A 27420-nucleotide genomic window follows, 5' to 3' on the forward strand; every position below is an offset into this window, starting at 1 on the left:
TTTTGAAATTAAGGAAAATAACATCAGTACACTCTGCTGCCCAAAACATGCTTGCAAGAGAAACAAATTGTACTGCCAGTCGAGACCTCTTTCTGTGTAAACTTAATAACACTACTCTTAAAACCATCTGAAATGCTAGAGCTTTGTGAATAAGAATAAGGGTATTGTTGTGGAAAAGGTGCTATATGCAGACATCTGTGAGTACAGTAAATGTTTTATATTTATGGGTTGTTGTTTTTTTCCCCTACCTTAATGAACCATACTTGTGCGCTGTGAGAATGAAGGTAGAATCTCATTTCAGAGGATTCCCATGGCAATTTCTACCTGAGAGACTTTATTTGTCAGAAGCCAGTTAGGCTAGTGCAATTGTGTCAATTACCTTTCTCTCAAGAGCCATGAATGGCTACTTTATTTCCCTCTGCCCATAAGGCTGGCATTTCTACTAACAAATGTTGTTATTATTGCGCTCCGGAAGTAATTTATTTCCATTAAAAAGGCAGTTTCAAAATGGTGTTCACTGGTAATAAACACTCTTCCAAGTGGCATTATACATGATGTTAACTCAACATTGTTATTCGGCAGAAGTATCTGCCAAAATCCATTGAGTGCTGAGTGAGAAAAAAGGCTTTAGTCATTTTTGGGCCAACAGTCCTCTAATGCAGAAAACATAAAGCTTTTTGATTTCATTGCTCACTCAACAGCTCCAAATCTATACAAATTCTTACTCTTCATGCTTTTTTTTTTCATCTCAGACTCTTGGCCCATATCCATACACTGATAAGGGCTGACTACCCTTCTCTATGAAGTCTGTCGTTTCATGCTTGTTTTATACTTCCTCTTCTGGAAGCACTGGAAAAGGGTACATTGTACAATGTATTCACTAAGGATTTTTTACTTAAAATTTGCTGTTGTTTCAGACCAATATCCTTGGAGGTTAGGAATTTATTTATCCTGTATGTAGGCTGTTCGTTTCACAAACCAAACCTGTGGTTAATAAGTGGTTAGCTATCACTTAGCCCCACCCTGCCCAAGTTAACATCTGTTGTCATTAGGATATAAATGGACAGAGCCATAGCAATTAGTTTGATAGCTAAGTCCTGAAATAATTTCTCAAATTTTATAACATTTTCTGTCCTTATGTAGGTTTTAAAATACATCTTTAAGACATTCAGATTTCCTGCAATACACTGTGATAACAATATCCTAATACTACATACTCAAACATGGCTTTTCTACTGGTGAAATCAAAGGTAAGCTTAGGTAATTTGCATCTACTTATTCCTAATTTGGATAGTTGCCTATTTTCCTATATAAAATAGCTCAGCTTATTGCTTTTGTTAAATAAAAATAATTGTAACCCTGCTGCTCCAGGGCCCACCACTTTCTGCTTCATTGCTTTCCTGCAGTGGATCACCTGGAGAACATTCTATTATGTTGTATTTTCTGCAAATTTGTCTACAACAGGAAATCTGACTCAAAGAGTTGTCACCTTTGGTCATTTCCCCAAAGCTTTTTAATGGGTGATCTTCCCTACCCAATTCCTCCCTGCCCTAGTAAAATTACCTTATTCTAATTTGTCTTAAATAACATGGGATTATATCCTAGAACAACAGTTATTCTGACTATATAATAAAACGTGTCTGTGGGGTTCTTTTGTTTTTTTGTTTTGTTTTCCCTAGATTTGTTTCAAATGGTAGTAGTGATTATGATGTATTTTCACTGAGTGACAGCTTTTATCTGTGGTTCTTCAAATTCTTCCCTTTTGCAGTTTTTCTAGAGTGTTCTTTTTCTAATTCAAATGGACTACTTTTATAACCAAGATTGTTATCTACAGAGTTATTTCCTAGTTTTCATTTTTAAGGTCTTAAAAAGCTGGCATTTAATTTTGAAGATAAACTACTACTGTCTTCAGGCAGATCACGATAAATCAGCTTAAAGTGATGTGCTGTTTCACACATGCTTTCTATTGTCAATATTGACTTTTACCTCTAGTCCTAATGCTCTATCATAAATGCTGATTGCAGAGGCGTTGTAGCAGTGATACACTACTTGGTCTGCTGGAAGCATTAATTCTAGGCATGTTTTTGCATGTTTCAGTTAATTCTCTGCCAGTCATTGAGGTACCATTCCAACAATAAATACTTTAGTATTGTCTTCAAAGTAAACCCTTCAGAGACTTAGATTTAGTAAGTTAAGCCAGAAAAGGACTATGATAATAAATTTGCCTATCTACAGTGACTTATAATCAAGTAGAGGCAAACATATTTGTAAGAAAAGTTCATTCAACCTGATTGCAAATGCTGTTTTAATCCCTTTTTCAGTAGGCTTTAATTAGTACATAAGAAAATTTTAATTCATCTAGATGTTTTGGTGTAGCAGCAGCGTTCCTCCATGTAAATTTGTTTATTAGTACTGGACTGTGCAATGATTCACCTGCTCCAAAGTAAATAAGCCCTTAGGTTGTTCTCATACTGTGTTTGTGGACTATACCAATGAACTGACTCAGTCAGCCTTCTTTAGGGTGGCTGATTGCATCCATGCCGCATAGTGCTGGGACCCATATCACCCATGCAGCACTGAGGCACAATTCTTAAAATATTTCATGTCCTGGCTAATGAGAGGGTTGTATCAGTGTACCTGGGTGATAAGACGTGCATTGTTGTGCCTGGTTACAGGTGAAGAAAATGTAGGTCCTGGGTTCAGGGGAATAGAGCCACTCTGGAAGGGGAAAACTGAACTGAGTAAGCACACCTTATCTAAAAGGATCCCTTCAACAAATGGGGCTGTCAGCTGTGCCTGTGTTTCCTGGGATACTCGGCAGAAATTGCAGTCCTTGCTCTGAGCTGGCTGGATCACTCTAGCAGTGATCCCAGGAATGAGATTAGAAGTACGGCACTGTGGCCAGTCAGGGAAGCAGAACCTTGAGCATGAATCATAGAATGACCCAAGCGAAGGTTGTATTTGCACATTTATTATAATCTTTTCCTCTGCCTCAAGAAACAAGGCTTTTGGAAAGAGTATTGAAGGAACCAAGCAACCATGATCTTCCTGTGCAATACTGTGACAAAAAGAGCTAATGTAATCCTCAGATACTGAAACAGGGAAACAACACAGAAGGTTCAGAAGAGTGTTTGAAATACAGCAGCATACAAAATACTGTTTCATTTGTCTATGATTTTAGAGAAATGCTGAAAGGTTGAAAAACAGATACAAAATTACTTGAAATCTGGGAAGTCTAAGAGTGCAGGATCTTTATTTTATCGAAGTTTCAAACCTTGATAACACTTTTCACAGAAGCTTATGTACATGGTTAAAGATTTTGCTGAACTATGTTCATAGTCATTACATAGTAGCAATGCATTTTCCTTTTTTCTGCACCCCTTCTTGTATTAATCAGATACCCATCCTTACAGGACATGATTTACTCTTGTGGTTATGAATATTCCAACCAATCTCCCAAAAGGGTAAGAGAGAACAGATGGACCTTAAACAGTACAGCCAGATTTTAATTGGCACCTTTGAGTAACCATAATGCTACTAAATTATAATGAACTACAAATGGATTTGATCTTGCAATAGGGATATCTTGATCGTGAAGTGGTATGGTTCTGTTTGCATTTAGTTTTCTAAACATTCAGTTTTTTCCCCAAAGTGCTATTGCTGCTGGTATCCTTAGACACACTAGGGAAGGCAAGTGTCCAGTATTTTTGATGTTGAATCACTTATTCCAGCTAGGATTGTAGAAACTGTTATCTGAAATGGTTGCAGAGCTATTGAACTGCATGGTGGTTCCTAATGTGGCTGAGTGCTGTGGCAATAGATTGATGTCAGTGATTTGCAGACTTTTAGATTTTCTTTTATATTCAGAAAAACCAATTATGAGTAATGATTTAAAATTGTGTCTGGAAATGTCAAAACCCAAAGTCTTATTTTGAACTCGGTACTTTTTTTGTTCTGTTTTCTTTGTTCCACTTGTGTATTCAGAATAATGAATATTGTATATGATAGTTTGCCTGGGGCTCTTTCACTGTACCAGGAGGATTCCTGTATGGAAAATGACTGCTGTTGCTAAGTAGCCGCAAAAGAAAATTGCACAACTGGAAAATATTTCTTAAGGGAAAATATTTTTTATTTATTTATTAAACAACTTAGAATGGCTCTCAGACTGTTTTGACTAATCTTACCACTTCTTTATGCAGTTTCATATGTTTCAGCTATAGATCAGTGAAATGCTGAGACAGTTGACTGGATTATAGTATGGTAGTATCTTCTCCTATGCTTTCATCTCTTTTTAACAGGAAGCATTTCCATTGATATTTAACAACGTTGAGCAGCAAAAATAAGCTCGCACAGTTGGCTGGCAGGAATATCAGTTTAATAGTTTTTGGCTTTCAAACTTTGCCTTATTTTAGCTCCTGATTTCTCAGTTTTGTTAGAATTTCAGATCCTGCAGTATTACATTGTATATACTAGTGGCCTTTGAGTCATACACTTTATTGATGGATGATATTCAATGAGGAATTGCACATAGATCAAGAAACTGGAAGCCATTGTCTCTTAGGTTTCATTCTGCTCCCTTATTAAATTGGTATGTGTTGGACAAGCCATGCAACTTCCTTATGTTGTATAAGAAAAAATATTCCTGACAGTTAATGTTTATAAACAGTTCTGAGAACACTGTTTAGTGCTAGCATATAAATCCCACCATGAGATTGGGTGGGATATTACACACATTCAGGATGTATATGAGATTGTGACATAAGGAATTAGAAAGTTTTGGATGTATCAGGCACAAAAGGGTCACGGATAAATGTTTTTTATGAATTACTGCAGCTTGCTTTAGTGAGGATAAGTAATCAAACTAGCAGCAATCTAGCCATTGCTTTTCATGGTACTACAGCACTGGAGTACTGCTGTTATCATATATCAACCAGGGTGTGCGATCACATGTACAACTCTAAAACAAAGCTAAGCTCTGTGTGATGAGGCAGATACACTTGAGAATTCCTTTGTTTTTATCACCAAAATATTAAAGTTATCCTGGCAATTTAGGAATAAAAATGACCATTAGTTGAAAATTTGGCAGGAAGCTAGTCATTAGTAAGGATAAATATTCTGGTGAAATTTTTTTTTTTTTCAGTTGGAAAATTGTAATTTGTATGAAAGTACGACTTTAATCCCTCTGCCCAGAAAATATTGGAACGCTCTGTAATTGTCTTCCTATCTTCTGAATGGAAGAATTGCATGTGTTAGTATCATTGTCATCTAGGACCGTAACGAGACTGTGGAAACTGTTTCTTTGACTTCATACTTAGATATGTGTTCAAGGAGGGATGGGTTCAAAGAGGCTTATCAGAAGTATAAATCTTGTTTTGTATCTAATCATTTTGAACTAGTGATCTAAAGAATATTTTTCCAGATCCTGTCTCTTAATACTGGGAAGGGATGGCTATATACCCTATCCCCAGTAAGTTGCTGAGTCTGCTTTTCTCTCTTGGTGCTACAGACTCTCCATGGCACGTATACTTTACATGAAACTGTTAGCACTCAAATAGACCTCAAGAGAAATCATTAGTCTTCCTGTATTTTTGAGGCTACACATTACAGTGTTAATCTAAAACTTATTTTGTGAGTTTTGCGTGAAAGCAGACTTCGAATAAAGCACGAATAGTTTTGGGAGAAGGATCAAAATGCAAGTTTTCATTCTCCCCAGTGAAATTTCTCACCAGCAGGCTACATAGACTCTTGCTTCTACTCATACTTTCACCATTTAAAAATAAAATCAAAGAAGCAACTAACACTTGTTAAGCTTTCTTTTAGTGTATGTCTGTAAGTGTTAGACGTGCTTAGAGCTCTCCTTCCAAATTGTCCGCAGAGAATGTTAAGGCTGTTCTGCCTCTTTTTCATATCCCAGCCTGTCTTAGTCATGAAACTGGGCACCCAGCTGCTAGGGGAGGACAGCTTCAGTGCTGTACCGAAGGAGAACAGCTGATCATATCCAGGACTTTCAGATAAAGCAGGGGGATGTTTAATGACTTTAGGTTCCTCCAGGGTTCTTCAGAGTTGGTTTGATGCATCGTTTGGATCCCAGTTTTAGATTTAATGAAGAGAGACAATAAGGACTGAGTGTTAAGTAGTTCTTCCAAAAACAGAATGACCCCTAGACCATGCAGTGAAACTTAAATAAACCAGGTTCAGAACAAGCAAAGGGAAGTGATTCCCCATACAGTAGGGATTTGTGAGATTCCCTGACAAAGGTTGTTATGGATGCAAACAGTTTGTACAGGTTGAAGGGAGAATGAAAACAACTTGGAAGATAGTTCCATTGAGGATTGTTGAATGGAGACCTGGGTTTGGCTCAGCAAATCCTGTATATAGGAGAAATAGCGCACATACTTGTCCTGTTCTTTCTCTTCACTGAGCATCCATTTGTAGCCATGGTTGCTGAAGACAGGGCTATAAGGATCCTGGGTCTGAACCAATGTGACTATCAGATTTTTCACATCTCCTCCAGTCCACTTCCAGTCACCTCAGTCTTCTCTGTTTCTAGCTAGCTGTGCTCTTGTAATTAGATCTGCAAATCTATTTAGACAACATTATTGAGTCAAAGTTTCAAATTTAGGTATCAGTTTTCAACTGGTCAGTGTGTGGTTTTCCACAAAGCGTTACCTTTGTATATCAGATATTCACACACCTACATATACTGAATTTGAATTGTGTAAGGTTAGTAGATCTGAGCCTCCTTGGTGTCTCCAATGCTATGCTTGTGTTCGTTTTGGAGAACTGGTAGAGTGATTAAGTTCTCTTGTCATTTGGTTTGAATATCATATCTTCAAGTCAGTTGTAGATGATCAGCAAGTCTCCAAAGAAAATAAGAATTGATGTGAATAATTCAATGCCAAACACTGACAGTAGCCTGGAAAAGTGAAATTGATGCTTTTATTCTGCCTTTGATTCATGAAATGAAAAGACCACAGAAGAGAACTCTATGCTGCATTTCAGTTTGAACATTAACAAAATTTGCTACGTTTTAAAGTAAAATGTGTTGATAATCCAAGAGGAAAACAATTTCTGTTAGGAAAACTAATATTGAATATATCTATTCCAGAAACCAAAGCATTTCTGAAAATCCTGAAGTCTTACTATCTTCTTTAAGTTGGATAGGTCTATTATCAATATATAAGTCTCTATAGATATGTGATCAATCTATAAACATAAATTCAAGTTTATAAAAGCTGTCTTTAATGTATATGGGGTAGAAGTTAAATACAAATAACGTATTTGAAATTTATTTGGAGTTCCATATAGGAAGTGGTAATAAAGCATGCCAGAGGAAAGACTGTGATGCCAAATGAAAACACAATCTACAGTGCCTGTTTCTGAACACAGTAGGTCACATTTCATCTGGAAGTACAAACTTTACACATATACTTCCTAAAAGATAAAGGACAGCCTTTTATCATGCTGGTAGGGAGGAGATTAAGGTGAGTGAACCTCTATAATAAATAACACATGCCTCTGTTTATGGGTAAGCTATACTGGCAAATTATTCTGACTCATCTTTTGCTGTTTGTTTTTTAAGTATAAAAAGGGCACAAATAGAAAGTTTATAGCTTTTGTCCCCCAGAGCAGACCTCTCAGAGATATACACATATACGGGCCATTGTGTTACTACTGATATATACATATTCACACACACACACTATGCATGTATTTATGTATATAAATATAAGCACAATGGTCCATGAGATGTAACAGCCAGTTGCACACACATAGCTGCTCCACAGTTCGTAGGTCTCCTTCAGGTACTTGGTTATACAAGCCAGCCTCATGTAGTCTCCTGGGTATCCTTGAGTGACCCAAATGGTGTGAAATGTCTGTATTTAGGCTACTGAATTGCACTCAAAAGAACTGTTGTTAAGTGTTATGTATAACTGATTGTTAACTATATGGATTGTATGGTATTGTTTTATGGGTCTAAAGTCCCAAAAGCAAGGGCTGCTAACTTGACCTGGAATTATACACAGGGAAGGACACAATTTTGAAGTTTTTGCAAGACTACTTGGAAGTCAGTAGAACAAAGGTATTGCAGATTGACTTAACTATTGCTTTAAGCAATGCTGATGAAGACATCCATGCAGGCTGGCTCTCCTCATTTCTTCAGACTTGTCAGTACACGATACTGATGTAAGCAAGAAAAGATTTATAGATTCAGAAGTCTATCTTTGTTGTTATAAGCTGATCCAGAATTTCAAAGAAAATAAAAATTTTATTTGTAAACATTTAGATATGGAAATTTAAGACTACTGAACATTTTAATGTGTTCAAAGTGCTCTACATGTGTTACACACAGAAAAGTTTAGTGATGTTTTGTGACTCTGTGTTCATACATAAAATTCTGACAACTGGTTTCCTTAAAATGTGGATTATTCAATTGATTCAATTGACATAAAAATGGAGCAAGATCTGAGCACGTAGCTGGAGTTAAAATAGGAATTCATGTTGTCTTTAAAGATTCTGGAAAGCAAACAAGGTGATATGAAACGAGCATTACTAGCCACTTAGCTGCAGCTAAGTGGCTAGTCTTTCTGTTAATTTGAACATGATAGTTTCAGTAGTGTTTTTCAAGCCTTCAGCTTCTGGGAGATGATCGGGCCTCAATTTTGATCAAAATTAACATTTCTTCCATTTCTGTCTTGATGGCAGTAACCACTTCTTCTGGAGCCTGGTTTCTGTAATGCTGCATGTGCTTCTATCTCCTTGAAATGAGATTACAGTATCTAAAATTTTACACTGGGGTTTGCACTATTCTCTTCTGATTGCTTCTTTCCAAGTTATGTTTTTAAGGAACAGAGCCTATGAAACTACTTCAGAAAATACTTCAAACTTCAAGTCGGTTGTGCTGTAGTTTCAGTCAGGAGGGATGTGTTAATGGAGCTGCTTTGGCCTAGGAGAAATGAAGCTGGTGACATGATGCTATTTAGTAACTTCTCTAAAATATGAAATAAATGGCTTAACTGCTTGGATATGATGTCCTCATGTCTGTCCTGTGTAGGTCAGATGTGTTGACTTGTAAATGCTGTTGCAAGATCAGCATGTTTGGGGTTTTTTAGAAAGGTTGAAAAAAACAGTATGTTAGAAGGCTTTGGTTGTTTTCAGGATTTTTGTAGAGTGCAAACAAAGCTTCAGGCCCTCTTTTCTTTATTACAGTATTTGTAGGTATAAATTTTTTTAATCACTCAACTCCATGTTGATTTTTTAAACATAAAATACTATAGGATCGGGTAGTTCTTGCCTCTATATCTTTTCTTGAAATATGATGGCTTTTGACAGAAAGCCTGTTTTATTTTTTGCCAAATATGATTTTAAAGTTTCTGTATCTATTAAAGGAAGAAAGCATGAATGTATATGGAAAAATTTTATCACTGCTCTGTAAAATTAACAAGTTCATCTAGAACATGTTTAAAATGGTAAGGTTATTCTGTTTTCAGTCATGGGCTTCCACTCCTGAGAGCAAAAGAAGCCAAATACTCTTGGATAGAGGTGTTATAGCACATCCCTAGCCATTACTAACAATGTATGGGAGATAAAAATAAAGGACAGTTTATTACTTCAAAGAGAAAAACTGAGCACTTGAAAAAATAAAAACCATTCAACTTCTCTGGAGTTCAAACATCACTGCTACAGTATGTTTTACGGCGGGTTTTTTTGCTGAGATATGTAGAATGTAAGCTATCAGTGAGAGATTCATGTCACCAAATCACCTGCTATTTCTGTCGGCAAAGCTCTGTAACAGCATTTGCTCTGTATTTCCTCAGAATGAATATTTCAAAGCAGAAATAGGGTAAAGTAATATTACCTAGCAGTATGGTTTTTTTTTCTTTTAAAAAGAAGGGCTGTATTATTTTAACATTACATTGTTAATAGATAATCCTATTAATTTTACAGGGATTAGTTATTCATTGATTAAAGTGAGGACACAGTCATGCTCATCATGAAAATTTGTCAGTTACTTCTTAAGTTTAGATGAAGTCCATTCAGCTTTATAAAGGGTGATTTTATGTGGTTTGGATACCACAGATAAAATAAGTACCCATCTGCATTCAGCATACAATTCTGTTTTGTGCTTTTATTTTTTATATAAAAGTATATTTTGTGTTATTTTATCATGAACAATGAACAGCAAGTTAAGAATACTAGATGGGGAGTAGTGCGTTGAACTATTGAGAAAATAAGTTGTCTGCATGAAAAAAGAATTTCCACTGCTAAAATTACATGCTGGAAATTTTTGGAGTGTGGGTCCCACACAGTGAAGTTGGAGATATCTTTATAATTCATCAATGTTCAACATCTATTGTGGACTGAGAAACCATTTTTGTATATCACGCAAAATACAACCTGCTAACCATGTAGTCTCTGAGCACACATAGCATCTACACTTGACTTGAAGCTGCTGTAATGTTGTTAAGCATAGTCAAATTACATAATATGAATGAATTTAACTCATGTCTTATTTCTAAAACCGATAAAACTGATATATGATATGAGTGGAAGAAAAATGTCTGTTCAAGGTACTTGCCCTAAAATCCTTACCATGGTAAATATATTTCAGAACACAGGCATTCAGTGGATCAGTCTCTCAAAAATAGTTCACTGAAATATTTTTAAAAGAATACAAACTAATTTTCATCCAAACTAGAACAGTGAATGCTGGAGGATAAAATTTTGAATGGAGAGGGTAACTTTTACATCTGTTTCCAAATGATTTAGTGATGGATACTATGTGTCAGGATGCAGACTAGATTAGAAAAGACATTCTAGCAGTTTTTAATATCTGAAGACTGAAATGCGGGGATTTTTGATGGGCTACATTTTGGAGCACAAGCTGTTATTTAGGTAGGATTCTAAATAATACTCATTCTGTTATTTGGAATACTGAAATATACTGTAGGGATTGCTGGTAAAAGTATAGATGTGGTCCTCTGTGTGTAGTCGTGTCAGGCGTGTGCTTTCTGGGTGGTGCAGATTTTGCAGACTGAAGTTCACACTGCAGCATTGGAGCTCTACTGGTTGATGAGTCGTGACCCTATGATGGTGGAAGGCAAGGACAAGTATTTTTCTCCTTCAGTAGCATATGCAGGCTTTCAATGTTGTGTTAATGAATATTCTTGTGATTTGATCTACTCATATTCAATCTTTCTCTGAAAAGCAGAAACATCGGCATACACAGGAGTTGCTGCTCTATTAGACCAAAGTGTTGATATGTCGGCTATAGTATTTTGCCTCCAACAACCTTTTAAATCCTATGTGAAACTACCTCTAACTCTGAAGAAAAGTCTTAATATTATGGATGAACACTTCTTCATCTTTCTGTCACTCAACCTGTAATTTTTAGTTATTGAAATGAACAGTATGTTTTATTTCACTTTTAAAAATTTGTTAGTGTATATTCTAGACAAATATTTCTCTTTCAGTGGAAAAAAATTCAGGACTCAGTGTCACTGTGGATTTGAGTCAGATAATTTTAGCAGTAATTATGTATGTTATTCTTTGTTAATATTGGCTAATTATAAATATTTGGAAGTTCCTCCTCAAAAATGGTTTATATTCCTGCTTGTTTTTTGGCATAGAAATGTGGGGGAAAAAAAATGAAGTGGGCATCCTCATAAAAGCTGTGAAAAGCAAAATACTTCATGATCTTAAGAAGGGTCTATTTCTTCTTTTGCAAACATTGAATCTTTAGATAAAACAAAATTATTTAAGGACAACATAGTAAAAGACAGATAATAGAAAATAAATAAGTCATATAATGGGTATAAGTAATCCATGGTGTATTTGTTTGATTCATCATGACCAATACGAATGTGTGGTGGATTAATATACCTTTAGCAATTTGCATACTTAATGCTTTGATTTGTTCTCTTGGAGTGCACTTTTAAATGAATCTGAGGGCTAGCTGCTGCTGAACAAGGTAGTCTCTCTCTTCACTCTGGCCATGTACTCCTGCAGCTTCTGAGCTGGCTCAAGAGCTGCATCAGCGCAATATTTACCTTTCAGAAAACAACTAAAGCTTTTTGCTAATGTTAGTCTCCGGACTGGAAGCATGGAAGGACAGGAGGAGGGATACCACCACTTTTGTCAACAGTTCACTGCTAAATCACTTGAGCTGTATTGCAAAACTATCCTTTATAAAAGTATATCCTGACAAGTATGTAAGATTGACTTTTCAGACTGTCTTTCGGGAAGTTGAATTCCCTGAATACTGAGACAGGGATGTTCTTCCTCTGTGCCTTGTTTCAAGGGAGTATTCTCCCTTGACCATTTCAGGTCAGAAGTGCCCAGCAACTCACTGTACATGCTGAAATAATGCTGAAGCTGCTGGGAGTGAGGCATGCCCAGGCTTTAACAGTCTGCATTGCTCTTGAACTTTGGCACCTAACAAGCAGGTTGCAAACCAATCTTTTGGACTGAACTTAAAAGCCAGGGGCTGTAGTTATAAACATAAATCAAATATACCCAAGATTATTCCCAGGCAGCTGGACCAATGGCCCTGGAATAGCTTGCATCTGTGCCAGTAGTTTCCATGAAGCAGTGGACGGATATAAACTAAATAATAGGAACGGTCCTGTAATTTTTTAATGTCTCAAAGAAGCTCAGTTTGGGGTAGTGCTGTTTGGCACATGCCAAATTTATTCCAGGTGATATGGCAACAGTTAATAGTACAATTGCAGAGAGTCTGCAGGTATGTCGTATTTTCACTAGAGCAGAAGCAGCCTGGAGTTTCATCTACCTGTAGTTTACTAAAGGCAGTACTTCCCTGAGAAGATGTTTTCAGCATCTTCATTGTCACCTCTTCATGGCTCACCACCTCTGATGAGGGGGGCTGACACTAATCTCTGTATGCTGACCACTTTGTAGGGGCTTCAGGCTTCCTCGTGCCATTTGCAAGGTTGCCACATTGGTTCTGGGCTGTAATGTGTTACCAGCCTAATGATGCCAGGACTATTGGTACTCGGAGGAGGAGAATCAGTGGAGGGTCTACACTGCTGATCTTTTTTATTTCCTTTGAAAAGGCCTTTCTAAGCATATCTATACTATCTGAAGAAATGTGGTAGAATCATGCAATACTACTACCTGAATTAATGTGTTACACAGTCCAGAGATAGTAACTTGGTATACAAAGCAATATAACCATGTTAGTGTTACACTGCCCGTGAGACTGGGGTTAATCACTCAGAGCATGACACCACGCTAGCAGCAGTCTTTCTTCACATTCCAGAGCTGAGACATGTAAAGATGGCTTGGGAGTTATATGTATCAATTGTCTTTGCATAGTACAGATCTGCCCCTTTTCTCTGTTATGTTGCGCAAGTGATGCATTGCTGAGGTTTTGATTATGGCAAGATCTCAATTGGGGATTGTTAGGAATAACCCTAATCCTTAGTTACACAGTAAAAAGTTGAATTTCTTGATATTTCTCCAGGCAAAAAAACACCACTACCACCACGCCAAAAAAAAAAACCCAAACCCACACCAAAACATAAACAAAACCCCCCACCCCCCAAAAAAACCAACTTAAAAAAATTGAATTAATTTACCACAGGTGTAAGAAACCCGTGATTGCAGCTTGTAGAGGTTTTTCAGCTGTAACCTCACTTCCTTGGAAAAATGACAACTAGTTATTTTGAATCTGGTTTTCCTATAGTATCAAATCAAATATCAATATTCTTATATTAGGTGTTTCTAATGCCAGTGGTTGCTGTTCTTTCTTTCAACTTTTCTAATTCATTACTAATAGCTAATAACTTCTGTGGCTTGTACACCATTGTGCTAAATGAGTATGGGGAACTATGTATTTCACACACCCTTAGGAAAAGGAAACCTACTGCTCTGATGGGTTTCTGAACTTACAGGAGATCTTGTATTGCAAAAGAACCATTGCATTACATTATTGACTGCTCTGTTTCAGGAAGACCTCCATCTTGTTGCACAAAACAATGAAAATGGTGGAAGAACAAATAAAGATAGGGGAATGCTGAAATAATAAATAACTTTGACCTTTTCTTTTTTTTTTTTTTTCTGTTGGCATTCAGTTACTTCCTTTGATCTTCCCTGCCTTAAACAAGCTAATATCTGCCAAGAGAGCACAACTGTTACTGAATCACTAAGGTCCTATTTGTTCCGCTTGACAGATGACAATGTGTTTTTGTCTTTCTACACTAGCATAGAAGTGACTTTGAAAGCCTTCACCAACCAGAAACTTACTTTTTTCCTACCTTGCTTTTCTTTTTTTTTTTTTTTTTTTTTTTTTTTTTTTTTTTTTGCGTGGGTTTTGTTGCTCATCTCCTTGAGACGGTGTACTGCAGATGATATGACATCATTTTCTGTTTGACACTGGTTAGACCACATTGAAGTTGTATGATTCTGTTGTTGCTCATGATTGTTCTGGTAATAGCTGAAGTCTTCAGCAGCTATAACGTATATTGATGTTTCGATTACGTTATGGCTAGTTTGTGAGTGTCCTTTGCAATTGCCTTCTTTGAAACTTTTTTTTTTAACAATTGCTGTTAGGGTTAATTCTATAGTTCTGTATAAGTTTCTTGTATTTGCAGTTGTTGAATTGTTTGATAGCTTGATCAAAAGATTTCATATTTAGGGATTAGAAAACAGACTTCAGTTTTATTTAAACAATGCAACCTCATAATGGAAGCAGGAGATACATTATCAGCTCTATTTGAATTTTGTGAAGAAATGGAGAAACTCCTGAAGGGTGCTATTTTCAGTCACTAGTATAAGCTTAGATATTTGAATCTGGGCTGTTAAATAAACATTCTTTGTTCTAAGTATACATTGTACTTAGCACAACAAGAACCTAATTTCTGATGGTGATCTTGGGTACCCCGAGCATAAATAACAACTATTACAGAACTAAGTGTTTCACATTGCTTTTTGGTTCAGATTCCATTGGCCATGCTTGTAGGCTTGTTAAGTCAGTTCTAAAACTGGACTTCTCTGGAGTAAGGAATATATGTTGTATCACAGAAACAGAATTTTGGAAGCTTGCAAGTTATTCCCAAAAAATGAGATATAAACTCTGTGGCTCTTGATTTTGGAATTCTTTGATGGCTGGAGATGATGATGTGTGTGAAGATCAGAGACTTAGGCCCTGATCCAGCAAAGCACTTAAATTCATTTTTAACTGAGCTCGTCATGATCAGTTCCACTGAAGACAGTGACTGATTCATATTACCATAGAAGATATAGCACAGTCTTATTTAGGACTATATATTTAATACAGTCTCTTACTTTTTAAAATAAATACTGTAAATGTATCAGAAAATGTATTATAAGTATTCATTTCAATATCTTCCTGGTTTTGTATGTCTTTACTATAATGATTATGGAAGAAGCTGCTAATTAGTTCAAAAATGCATCTTCTAATATAGATACATTTCTGCTACTTAAATGGAATCGTATCTTCTGAGGGAATATCTTACTGAGACTTCTCTTCTAGAAGGGCTGAATTTTTGTTAAATTGAGAAATATTTTGTTAATTTCTGATTGAGAATTTTAAAAAGTACACCAGAACAGAAAGCACAGATCCCAGTTACAAAGGCCTGATGAATTATTGACTCGCAACATCTTTCTCTACGCCTACTGTACTTTTTATGTCTGGAATATTGAATTTTCTGTTTCACTTGGGGTATGCACAGGATAACTGCAGCCTTGCTGGACATGATAATTTTAAATGAACATTTGCTGTCTGACCATGCTTTTCCAGACTATGTGCCAGATGGATGACCAATGGCAGCAATGAGCCACTTGGATGTGGCTGTAGTTGTTGCTGGACCAGTGGTGGCAACAAGAAGCCAGTTCTTGACATCAGGGGGAGAATACAGAAAAATGTATAGCAATGCTGATTAGTTCAACAACTGATGAATGCCTTATGGACTTTTCCTTTTGGACTGGAGGTCTGCGAGAACAGGCTCTGAGGTAAATCAACATACCTTCCTTGTGTGACATTGGCAACAGTCCAATGGCTCTGTAACAATCTGTAATTGGATAGAAAGAAGCTGAGGTACATCAGAGGACTTGGTGTGCTCATTGCAAATCGTTCACAGGTACATGTAGCCATACTTGCAATAGCAGAGAAGATTGATTGACCGTGATTGGTGGAATAATTAAAGCAAATCCAGTTCTCTGAAGATGTCAGAAAATGAGTCTGGTGGACGAGAATGGGATGCTGAAGCACCAAGACTTTTCCAAACCGTTTGGGTGAAGGCTTATCTTGGCCTTATGATCACGATAAGTGTAACTTCTTGAGATGACAGGGCTAGCCTCATGACAAGGACCCTGCAACTGGAGGATCGGCTTCGAAGAAGGAAATGTGAAGTGTTAAAACCAACATAGCATATTTGAATACTATTACTGGAGAGAAATAGAATGAAGAAACTAGGTCATGCTGTAAGATTGATTACACGCTGTTGTCTGGTTTGGGGATGGGTTTTACCTGCTAAACACTTTGACACTGTGGTCACTTTACTGTACATGTCCACGCATCATATGTATGTATGAAACTAGATCCATGGAATGACACTTCAGAATGAGTCTTTTGATGAAGACAGTAATCTCCATCAAAAGATGCAGCTGTTTTTGCTTTGTAGAACCCACAAAAAATGGCTGAAGATGGCTAACTACTTACCACCTCAGTCTTGGTGGGTGTTTAAACATGTGTGTGCCATTTACTACTGAAAACAGATAGGTCCATTACTGAGGCAATGGACAGCAAAGTTATTTTGGAGAAGGACTGGAGCAGTTTATGGAAATACTGAGAAGGTACAGTGATGCCAGTAATTCCCCCCCTCCCCCTTCAAACTCAGATAATGACAGGGAACTAAGACACTAATATGCTGATCAGGCCAATGAGAAGATGAATTGAGGGGGAGACTGAATTTGCCCACGGAGCTTCCTTAATTCCTATCTAATTTAGGGAAAGTAGCAGGCCAATTAAAAAAGGCAGATGTCTTGATTAAAAAGCAGCAGAAGGGTCAAAACTGTGAAATGGGCTCTTGAAATCGGGCATCTGCGGGGAATGGGGAAATAGCCCATCATCAAAGTAACTGATATCTTCTAAGTATTTTGTTGCAGGTCTGTGTATTAATGCACAGAATCATAGTATAAATTGGAAGGGATGTCAAGATGTCGTCTAGTCCAAACCTCTGCTCAGAGAAGGTATTTTTAGATCAGGCTGCCCAGGGGCTTGTCCAATTGCGTCTTGAACTGAAAAGCTGAGCATCATCCTCAAAGGATGCCTCTGGGATTGCTCCTTGCAATGGGAGACCCAGAAAGGAGTAAGGGTAACAGGAAGTCTCACAGTGACAGGCCTAATTGAGGCCTATTTAATTACATAGATTATAAAAAGGCCAAGCCCTTGTGTTTCTCTTTAGTTCTTCATCTGTTAGCAAATGTGTCTTTTAGAAAACTAGAGCTGGACCCTAGGTATGTGTTGCAATGTAACTTGAAACTACAGCAAGAGATATGGAAACGGTAGTCTTAAAATGCAGTGTTTGAGAGAAGAGACCTGAGAGAGTTTACTTGAGAATGTCATTGTGCATGTTTTTCGTACCCCTGGATGTACTTGCACAAGGCCACTTGCGTGCACATGTTTAAACCTCTCGCTAAACATGTTAAAAGTCTGAGAGGCTCTCGTGCGTGGTTCAGTACACAGTCAAGCATTTGGCAATAAATAAGTCTTGAGAAATAATACTGTGAGCAAGACTAATTATGAAATATGAATGATTAGCAAGTGGGGCTGACATCTGCTAGCTGCTGAAACAATGGAAGACCCTGGGGGAAGAGGTGAGGGCAAAGGCAAGGGGAAGAAAAACGTTTGTGTTTCATGTGGTCTGTCATTCCTCCATGTCAAAAAAAGATTATTTTTTTTTTTTATTAATCCTGATATCTGGAAGACGTTTTTCCTGCATAGATTCCTGTATTAATAACATTCAAATAGGTTGTACCTCTGTCGAACTACACAGACCGATCTTTCAAGTGATCTGAGGAACGGTGTTACACTATGTCTTATACTAAAGGTACTTCGTAAATTTAAAGATTTATTCTTCTATAGGGATGGCATACTGGGGTGTGTGCCAGTTAGCTTGAAATGACCCCAGGGTACTTCAAGGTTAAACTAAATAAAGAATTTACAAATGTGGAATACAAGTATCATGGTTAAAAATTTATAATGGTATCTGAGAGGCTTCTTCATGTTGTCTTCTAGTTAAGACACATACTTAACTCATGCCTAAAGTGTCAGTTCTTATGCAAAGCTTAACCTGTCAGGTTGGGGAAGCAGGTTTACTTTTATGAACATTCTTTTTTAGGGGTTTCCTAAGAGTTCTTTCAGATTCAAATCTCTCCTGCTACCCATGCCTTTCCCACATCTCTGCCCCAAGACATCAGACTCCTAGATTTAAGGACCTTGTTTCAGTCCTTGTTTTCTCACAATGTCCTCTGAGAACTAGAAATAAGTTGTATTTCATTTGTCTTACCAGGCTGGGCAATGCTGAAATTTTATGCTTAGCTTTCATATCTCATAAAAAAAATATGCCAGTTTTGTTAATATCATTGCATAAATAGGATTAAGCATGTGGCTTATTTCTGACTCTCTTTGGGAGCCCAGACACGGTAATATTTGATCATTTTGAAGATGCCTCACCCTTAAGTCAATCTCAATAGATTCAAAACTGTCTTCTAAAGACTTCAGAAGTTTTCTTGCTCAGCTGCTTCCAGAATGCTAAGTCTGGTGATTGGTCACTCCATTCCATTTGTCTTTAATATAAACACAACAAATGAATGTGAACGTGGAATACTAAGCTCCAGCTTTCCATTTCAGAGCTCTTTTCTGTTTTAGATGAAGCTAGATCCATGAGAAATTATCTGTTAAGATTTGTGTTTGTGATTAAGCAGGGAACGTTACTTAATGTTAAATCACGCTACTGTTGCTTTTCTTCCAGTAAACATCTTTGTTCACAAGTGGTTAACGTTTTGTGTAGGAAAGCAGAGAAAAGTCTTTTTTCCTTCTGTTTTTCTGTCTCTGTGAAAACATCTGCTAACTCTTTGAAACATTAGTATTTGCTAATATCTTTTGAGTTTGTCCAGTGTACTCAGGTATTTTGGCCCATTTATGTATGTAATTTATTCTGTGTGAGTTGAGCACAATTATTTAGTCTTATCCTTTCCCATCTTTCTTAGGTACCAAAAGCTGAGAAATGCATAAGCTAGTTATATTACAGCATGTCTTTTACTCCGTTAGGAAAAGGGTATGTTTCTATATGTTGTTGTCTAATGCCGTATTGAAAAGGCAGACGGTGCCCCATTTTGGTGTCAGGAAATTCAGCCTGTACATCTGGGGATTGAAATTTAGTACTATAACTGACACAATAATCTGCATTTAAGCCCAGACCCTTATTCTTCCCAGAAGAGTTATGAAAGGGGAAAACTTTATGTATCTGTACTCGTCTGGATGTCAGCATGTCTTTCACTTTTGGGGAAGTTTTGTGCCCAGTCTAATCAGGACTAGGATCTGAGAAGGGAGAGAGTAGCCTCAGTCAGGAGACAGCTTTTAGAAATATTAATTCTTAAAATCTTGCAATTTTTCAAGGGCTGAAAAGTTGGCCAAATGTGGATGGGGTTTCAGAGATATAGCAAAAGGCAATTTTGTGACACACAATTTCAGCTCTCTGCCAGATTCAAAGTTCCTGCTCCAATACTCTCATTTGCTACAGCAAAAAGGGTTTCTCATTTCAAAAAAACAGTTTCTAGAAATCTTTAAGGAGGGAAAAGCAAAAAGTTTCTTTCCAATTATCTCAGATACTTCCAAATTATTCTCTTTGAGCTCATCACTGACAAGAGAATTTTCCATCTGAATGGCTAAAATCTTCTAGTATCATAAATGGCTGTAAAGAGTCTTAAAATTTAAAGCATCAGAATACTTTACCAAAAAGCTATGCTGGCATCCCAACCTAATTTTTCTCTTGGTTACACAATTAGTTTAAAAATATGCAATAGATCTTTTCATACAAAGTATGGATAAAACTTAATATATATTTAAATGTTGTAAATTAATAAACATATGTACAGAATAATAGTATTCCACAGTTCCCTGTTTGGAATAAGATCTATTTTGAGCAAATGTTCTCAAATTCTCTACTTACATTTGACATGAGAAAGCAGAAATTCCCCTCTTACCAGTAAAACCAACTTAAAACACAAATTTTAAATTAAAAATCTTGAGTCCAGGCTTTTGGTGTCATGGCTCATTTCGGTAAGTTATTTGGGGGTGGGGGGAAAGGTATGCATCTTTGCATCAAATTATAAACATTAAATGTTAAAAACTTCTACTAACAGGGTGGAGCACTTATCTGTACTAAAAGCCTAAGGAATTTTTGGACATACCTCTTGCTTTGCCTAGTGGTATCAAGGGCTTTCATTTTTATTTTTATTTTTTTCAGAGAAGATTTATAAAGTAGTGGGGTAGATGGTGCTGTTCTCCAGCTGTCTATCTTGAGGAGTTTCCTTACTGGACTAAACACAACATAATTTCTCTGTAATGTTACAGTGGAATCTTGGAAAAACATAATGTTCCTCCTGTTATGTGCAATAGATTCTTCTTTAATTGCAGCAGCTAAAAAAAGCTTCTATCTTTATAGCTGTGGAACCAAAGCGATGAAGTTTATGGTCTCTCACTGTCAGCAGGTTTATAGAAAATTTATAGTATGTGTTCTAAGTTCTGAGTTTACCATTTTGTGTTGGAATACTTACTAAAACTAGTGCTGAGAAAAGCCCATTACAGGATTAGGAATTTTGCTGTCTTTAAAGATTCCTATAATATGAATAGCCTTTGTGCAGTGTTTTTACTTTCATCTCTTTTTCCCTCAAACTGCTATTTTATCTTGTCCAGAATCAAGAATCTGTTCAGACTGTTTCTTCCTCCTTTTTTTCTTTTTTTTTTTTCTTTTCTTTCTCCAGTCCCTATAAACTGCACTTATTTTATTACCATTCCCTGACTGGCTTTCAGAACTTCTAGTTAACAGAAAATTGCTCATGGCATTGGAAATCCTCAAACCTTCTTTTGGTTATTTCATTAAGTTAGAGTATTTTCTATTTTGAATTTCATTATCTATCCTTTTCCTTTTTCTGTTTCTGAGTCCGTTTTGCTGCTGCCACATTATCTGCAGTCAGTGGAAGGATGCTACTTCTCTCTCTCTTTTTTTTTTTTTCTTGAGCTATCTTCTAGTTTTGAAGTGAAAATATGTTCATATTTTCTGCTATGATAAGAATCCTAAACTTGTTTCAGTACCCTCCTGTTTGTAGCTGGTAAGGGTGTTGGACTGATGGTCCACTTGAGCCAAACTGCACAATGTATGACTCTGCTAGCTTAATCTGATCACTCTAGTTTGTAAAAAAAACCCCAAACACCCAACAACAAACAAGCAAACCCAAACAAATAACCAAATCAGAAATATAAAAAGTAGAAGCAAACTGTTCAACAACGAAATGAGCAAAATTTGCATTTAGAAACATATCTAAATATTCTTCTGCTGTAGATGAGGCTAATTTAACCACAGAGCCACAGAACTAGAACTGTGATTTAGTTTTAATGTTACTGCATTTGGTATTTTATTAGTGTAATTTAGAGTAAATTCCTCACTCTGGAAAATCTGAGTCAGGCACTGGAACCTCTGGCATATCTTGGAAAGGAAAATAGAAAGATTGCCGTTTTAAAAAGGGGACCACAGGATTTAATCAGCCACTTCCATTCATTTAATTCATTAATTTCTTATTTCCATGAGTAATATAATGTCTGAATCCTTGCTGTTTCAGGAACTCCTCTCTCATCTCAGTCTCACTAAAAATCATTGTGCATGAAGAAGCAATTTCTGCTTTGACCTTGCTTGCCAATGTCTGTAGTGCTCCCCAGTCTCAGTGGTCTGTCTCCTCCTGTTACTTCAGTATTCATTAATTTTTATTCTCTCTTTCCTTCCTGTTTCTTCCCTTTTTTAACATATGCATACATACCATGTATGCATAAATCTGGATGGATCAAAGTTAGCATTAATTTTATTTGTATATTCCCAAACTTCAGAAATATAGCAAAAAAGCAATCTATACCTGATATAAATTTAGCTAATCTTCAGATTTTGTAGAACCTGTTTCCCTCTACTTTTTATGGGTGTCTGAGGAAGATCAGGATAAATGACTTTCTCCTGTAGTATGTGCTCAGTAATTCCAAAATAATATTAAGCCTTCATTAAGGTGAGATAAATACATAGGGCAGCTTGGTTGCACTTGAATACACGTTAGTGGAGAAATTACCAAATCTGAAAAGGTAAATTTCCCATTGACTAAGTATTTTTTGAACACTTCCTGTTTAACACTGGAAATGAAGATGCTGCAGCCAATTCATGTTTTTATTTATTCTGTCATTACTATGTGTGTTTTTTGTGTGTGTTATTTAAAATGCGGAGTGAATGGGGCAAGCAGTTCTGTATGAGATCTACATATTTTTGAAGGCACACATGAAATGGGATTTAGGAAAGCCAAAGTTTTGCATAGACTTTGTGTCCATTGGTAAAAAGTACCAAATACTATTGCTACATCCTATTCACACTTCCATACTATGCTCATATGTAAAACTTGGCATCTAATAGATTAGAGTGATTAAACTGGGTGGTGGAGTAATTCCTGGCCTTTAAGCACAAATATAAGGTTTTAGAAACTTAGGTCTCATTTCTCTGGGGGGTGAGCCCACACGCAGACACATCTAATGCCATCTGTAAAGCAGGATGAATTAACAGCATGCATTAATTTGGAGCAAGCAGGATAGTCATCACCATGCAGGAAAGAAAAATAAACCTCCTGATAATTTGTTGCATTTCATAGCTTTTTTTTATACCTAAAATTCCTACATATAGTATGCAGAATCAAAAATTGATTTTCTGCAGTATACACAAATGAAAAAATTCAACTTCTTCATGGGATTTGGCTTGACCGACTCCCCCACCTCGCCCTTGCCCTTTCTTGCTCTCTTGCCCTTCTTCCACAGAAGAAGCCAGCCAAACATTACAGGATGCTATATCACAGGGATTCCCAGCCAGCCCCTAAGATCTTGTTGGTGGCATTCTGATTTTTTTCCTCTGAGATGTGTACCAGGCTGTGTGCTGCAGGGATACCGCAGCTAGCTATTGCTGAGCTCTTTCAGGGGGCAGGACTCTAACTTTCCACACTGGCCTGTGGAAAGCTGCTCACAGGATCCCTGATTTAAGTGGTACGGAGCAAAGTGATGGTGCTTTTATTTAACCCTACAGTGTGTTTTAATGCTGTTTGCATATAGTGGAAACTAAATATTTGCCTCCCTGAAAACACACAACTCTCCCCAAAAAGGTTGCACAGGATGTACTCAAAAGTCAACTCTCTGTGTGTGCACTTATCTCTTCCGTCTTCTGCATAGCTATTATGCTGGAGCATTTTATTGCATGTCAATATAACAGTTCTGACATGGCATACATGTTGGATAGTGCTTTAAATAAAAATGTAAAGTCCATTTTGTAGCACTTTATAGAAGGGGGGGGTACTTTACTCACTTCACATTATTTACATTAATTCTTAGATTATGCATCTTAATACAAAGTAATCCTTTCCCTATGTATTACCAAAGCACTAAATGAATTCTGGAACAGTGACTTACACTCATAACTGCCACTCACTTCAGTCTGTGTAGCCCAGCAGACTGGCTGCTGAGAGCTATGCTTGCTTGCTGTTTTGTGAGTCTCTGCATCTGCAGATTCGCCCACTCTATGCAAACATGCGCACACTCTTTTTTTCTCTCATACTGTCTGGCATATTTTCAGAATAGCTCTTCGAAGACTTTCTGAACCACTGGGTATGATTGTCTGATTATTATTTTTTTAACTGGGAACATGTTTAGTCCAGTGTTATTTAAACGAGCTTATCTCTGATCAAAGTCTACAATCTGAAATTTGAACAGGGTAGGGAGGGTGGCTGGGTGGGTGAGGAAATCTATCAAGTACATGTTTATGTGTGTGCTGCTGTCTTAGCTGTGTGCCTGTGGAGAGGTACAAATGTATATTGGTTCAGAATAATCTTGCAAATGTAAATAACTTTGGCTGTTTTAGTAGAAGTTCTGAAAACATGGTCTTATTACTGAAAGAAGACAAATTTTAATAAACTTTTCTTGCACCTATTAGTGACCTGCATAATCAGTTTTTTGGTTTCTTGGTTTTTTTGAAGGTTGAGCTGAATAACTATGTTGTTTAAGTATAGTGTAGACATTGCTAGTATTCAAAGCACTAACTGGAGCCCATATATTAGTGCATTTAGAGTTGGCTTTAACCTATTTTAATGACTGAACCACAGACCACAGCAGTAAAGCTGGAGAGCTTGAAACAGTTTCTGGAGGTTTTCATTTAGCTGGTTCAGGAGAACTGGTTTGTGCAAAGTTAAAATTATATGGAATGAGATTGCAAGATGAAGCATGCATGCCACACCTTTTCATTATGTTCTCTCTCTTCCTTCCTTCCCCCCCCCCCCCCCCCCCCCCGCCCCCCAAATATAACTCTGAGATGTATTTCAGGGTTTTTTTAAGTCAATCCCATTTGATTATTTTAGGTTGTTTGATTTTCTACTCTGATTTCAAAATTCAAGTTTGAGCTTTTGTTTAGAGGACTAGGAAAAATAATTTCCTGTATTCAACTAATGTGTCATGCAACCAAATAATTTTTTCCTAACTTTTAGGATCTTTCTGTGGCAAAGACTGACTGATGCTTTGTGTAATCATTTTACAGTCTAAAAAGAAGCAGACAAATTTCTAGGCTAATCTAAAGATTTTTCTCACTTTTTAATGTTACTATTACACTCCAGTAACTTCAAGTTGCTATTACTGATGAAAGCATATTATAAACCTTTTCTTCCACATAAATACAATATATCCTTTAATTTTATTAGTTTTATTGACTGAGTCTTGTTATATACACACATGCAAGCAGACACGTGTGCTTGCACACACACATTCTGCTTTGCCCTATCTCCGTTACAGCATAGTCCTACCCAGGGTCATTACGATGTACACATTACATATTTCTAGCAAACATGAAAATGAATCAAACAGGAGGAGAGATAAGCTCTGATAGATGGGAGCCTGCCGAGGAAATAAAAGGCAGTAATCTGCCTGACCACTGGACTGCTCTTCCTGGTTGGATTTAAGTGTCCTTTCCCGTTAGTTGCTGCAGAGTGCTGGCTACTCTGAAGTGAAAAATTAAATGACTAGTAAGAATGAAGCAACGTTTAGAGGGACAATTATTTAGTATAACTCCAAAACTAATTGTTCCTGAAGTGATGTTTAAACGAACATCGGCACAAGGCAAGAGCTCCTGGCTCATGGCCAGCACCTTGTAATGGATATTAGTGCGGATGAGGAGTTCCTAAAAGTTAAAGAGAGGGAGGGAGGGGGAGGGAGAGAATATGCGTTTTCAGTGCTCACTCTGCATTTGTTTGTATCCTCCTCCTCCCAGAGATTAGAGGAATACCTGTGTAGTGCTGCTTTATTATGATTTCTACTGAGCCTCAGAATAGGTTCTGATATTTTTTTTCAGGTGGACTGCCAGCTGCCGATCTCGCTGTTGACAGTAAAAGCAGGTATGTTCCTTGCTCGCTGCCATTAGCACTGACCATGACCCTTCACACCAAAACCTCTGGAGTTACCCTGCTGCACCAGATTCAAGGCACTGAACTGGAGACACTGAGCAGACCTCAGCTGAAGATTCCCTTGGAAAGATCGCTCAGCGACATGTTTGTGGAGAGCAACAAGGCAGGAGTTTTCAACTACCCAGAAGGAGCCACTTACGATTTTGGTACTACGGCTCCAGTGTACAGCTCTACTACTCTCAGTTATGCCCCTACTTCTGAATCTTTTGGGTCCAGCAGTCTGGCAGGATTTCACTCGCTGAACAATGTCCCACCAAACCCAGTGGTGTTCTTGCAAACAGCGCCCCAGCTCTCACCCTTCATCCATCATCACAGCCAACAGGTACCCTATTACCTTGAAAACGAACAGGGGAGCTTTGGGATGAGGGAAACTGCTCCTCCAGCCTTCTACAGGTAAATGCTACAGATAATTTTTCTTCTTTCTTTAAGCAGATATACCGAGAAAATTAGAATGTGGGAATTTTTATGCCTTAATATTTTCTTTTTGCTTAAAGGACCATGTGATTATCTTGAATTATCCATGATACCTAGACTATAAAAAATACTGTAGAAGAAAGCAAAACTAATTCACAGCTCACTGTGACTGTAAATGGTACATTTTGAAAACTACTTAAATGAGAAACAAATTGGATGAGTATAAATATTTCTTGGGAAAACATAAGATCATAATTGATTAAAGAATGGCAAACAACCTCCCTGTTGCAATATATTAGAATTACTGTCTGAAGTACACTAAACAGACTTCCACCATCACACATTTCTGAGTGTAAGTGGCTGGTTGTTCAGCTTTTAGCTGGTATTTTTTTCCCTCTGCCTTCCTTTACAGTGTGAGAAGTGGCTTATGTAAGAAGTAGTTCAGAAGCACAATATCCTTTCTAATCAAACTGTTAGAGTTCACTCAGTGACAGTATATCGGCCACTAACCACCTTCATGAGCTATCCTAAGAGCTGTGTACATATTCACCTGCATTCTTCGTTGGAAAGTCATATGTATTAGGCATTAATCTGGCATGCTGCATTTCAAAAGATAAGATTTATTGATTTTTTTTAATGTGTTTGTCCCTCAATAGAAGGGTGGTGTTTTTTTTTTTTTTTTTTCTGGAATAGAAAGATAAAAGTATCTTTAAAGGGGGAGGGGAACGATTTTCCTCGGTTTAAATGTGTATTGTCAGTTGTGAAAACATTTACTTAATTTTTGAAGTTGTAGAAATTGATAGAACTGCAGCTTCCAAACACACCAACAACCGCACTGTTAATGCTTGTACAGTGTTAATAGCATAGTTTTGCGTTAGCTTATTATACTGGGCTTCAATGAATCGAAGTGAACAATTAAATGCATTTTTTGTTTTCCTAAAGTCTGTTTGTATCTGTTAATTTGAGAGATACAAGTGAGTTTGCTAGAAATGGAACAACTCTGAAAAAATAAAAGCAAGTTATTTTTTACCCGTTGAGGGCCAGACTCTGCCAATTTTATTTGCACAATATAATACGTTACTGTGAATAGCAGTGTAACTCACCTTGACTAAGAATTTGGTAGCAGAATCTGGCACAAAAAAACAGATGCTGATTGGAGTTTTTGTAAATGATTAATCAGTTTTAGTGAGCAAGTGGAGTAAAGGCTGGTGAAATGATAGA

At 37.1% G+C, this 27420-nt stretch overlaps 1 protein-coding gene across 5 annotated transcripts in view; it reads left to right on the forward strand.

Annotated features, from left to right (window-relative positions):
• Positions 1-27420, forward strand: part of ESR1 (estrogen receptor 1) — a 207075-nt gene that overhangs the window by 55021 nt on the left and 124634 nt on the right. For 3 of the 5 annotated variants that reach the window (XR_013928513.1, XM_080389694.1, XM_080389697.1), the window contains exon 2: positions 25674-26178. Coding sequence is in view for 4 of the 5 variants with exons in the window: in XM_080389694.1 (XP_080245820.1) it covers positions 25674-26178 (505 nt within the window). In the remaining variant the exon portion in view is untranslated. Of the gene's footprint in view, positions 1-1143; positions 26179-27420 lie in introns of all 5 variants that reach the window. The other 2 variants (XM_080389696.1, XM_080389695.1) reach the window with 1 other exon arrangement.

This window comes from Falco punctatus (genome assembly GCF_963210335.1).
Source record: "Falco punctatus genome assembly, chromosome: 5".
Taxonomy (NCBI): domain Eukaryota; kingdom Metazoa; phylum Chordata; class Aves; order Falconiformes; family Falconidae; genus Falco; species Falco punctatus.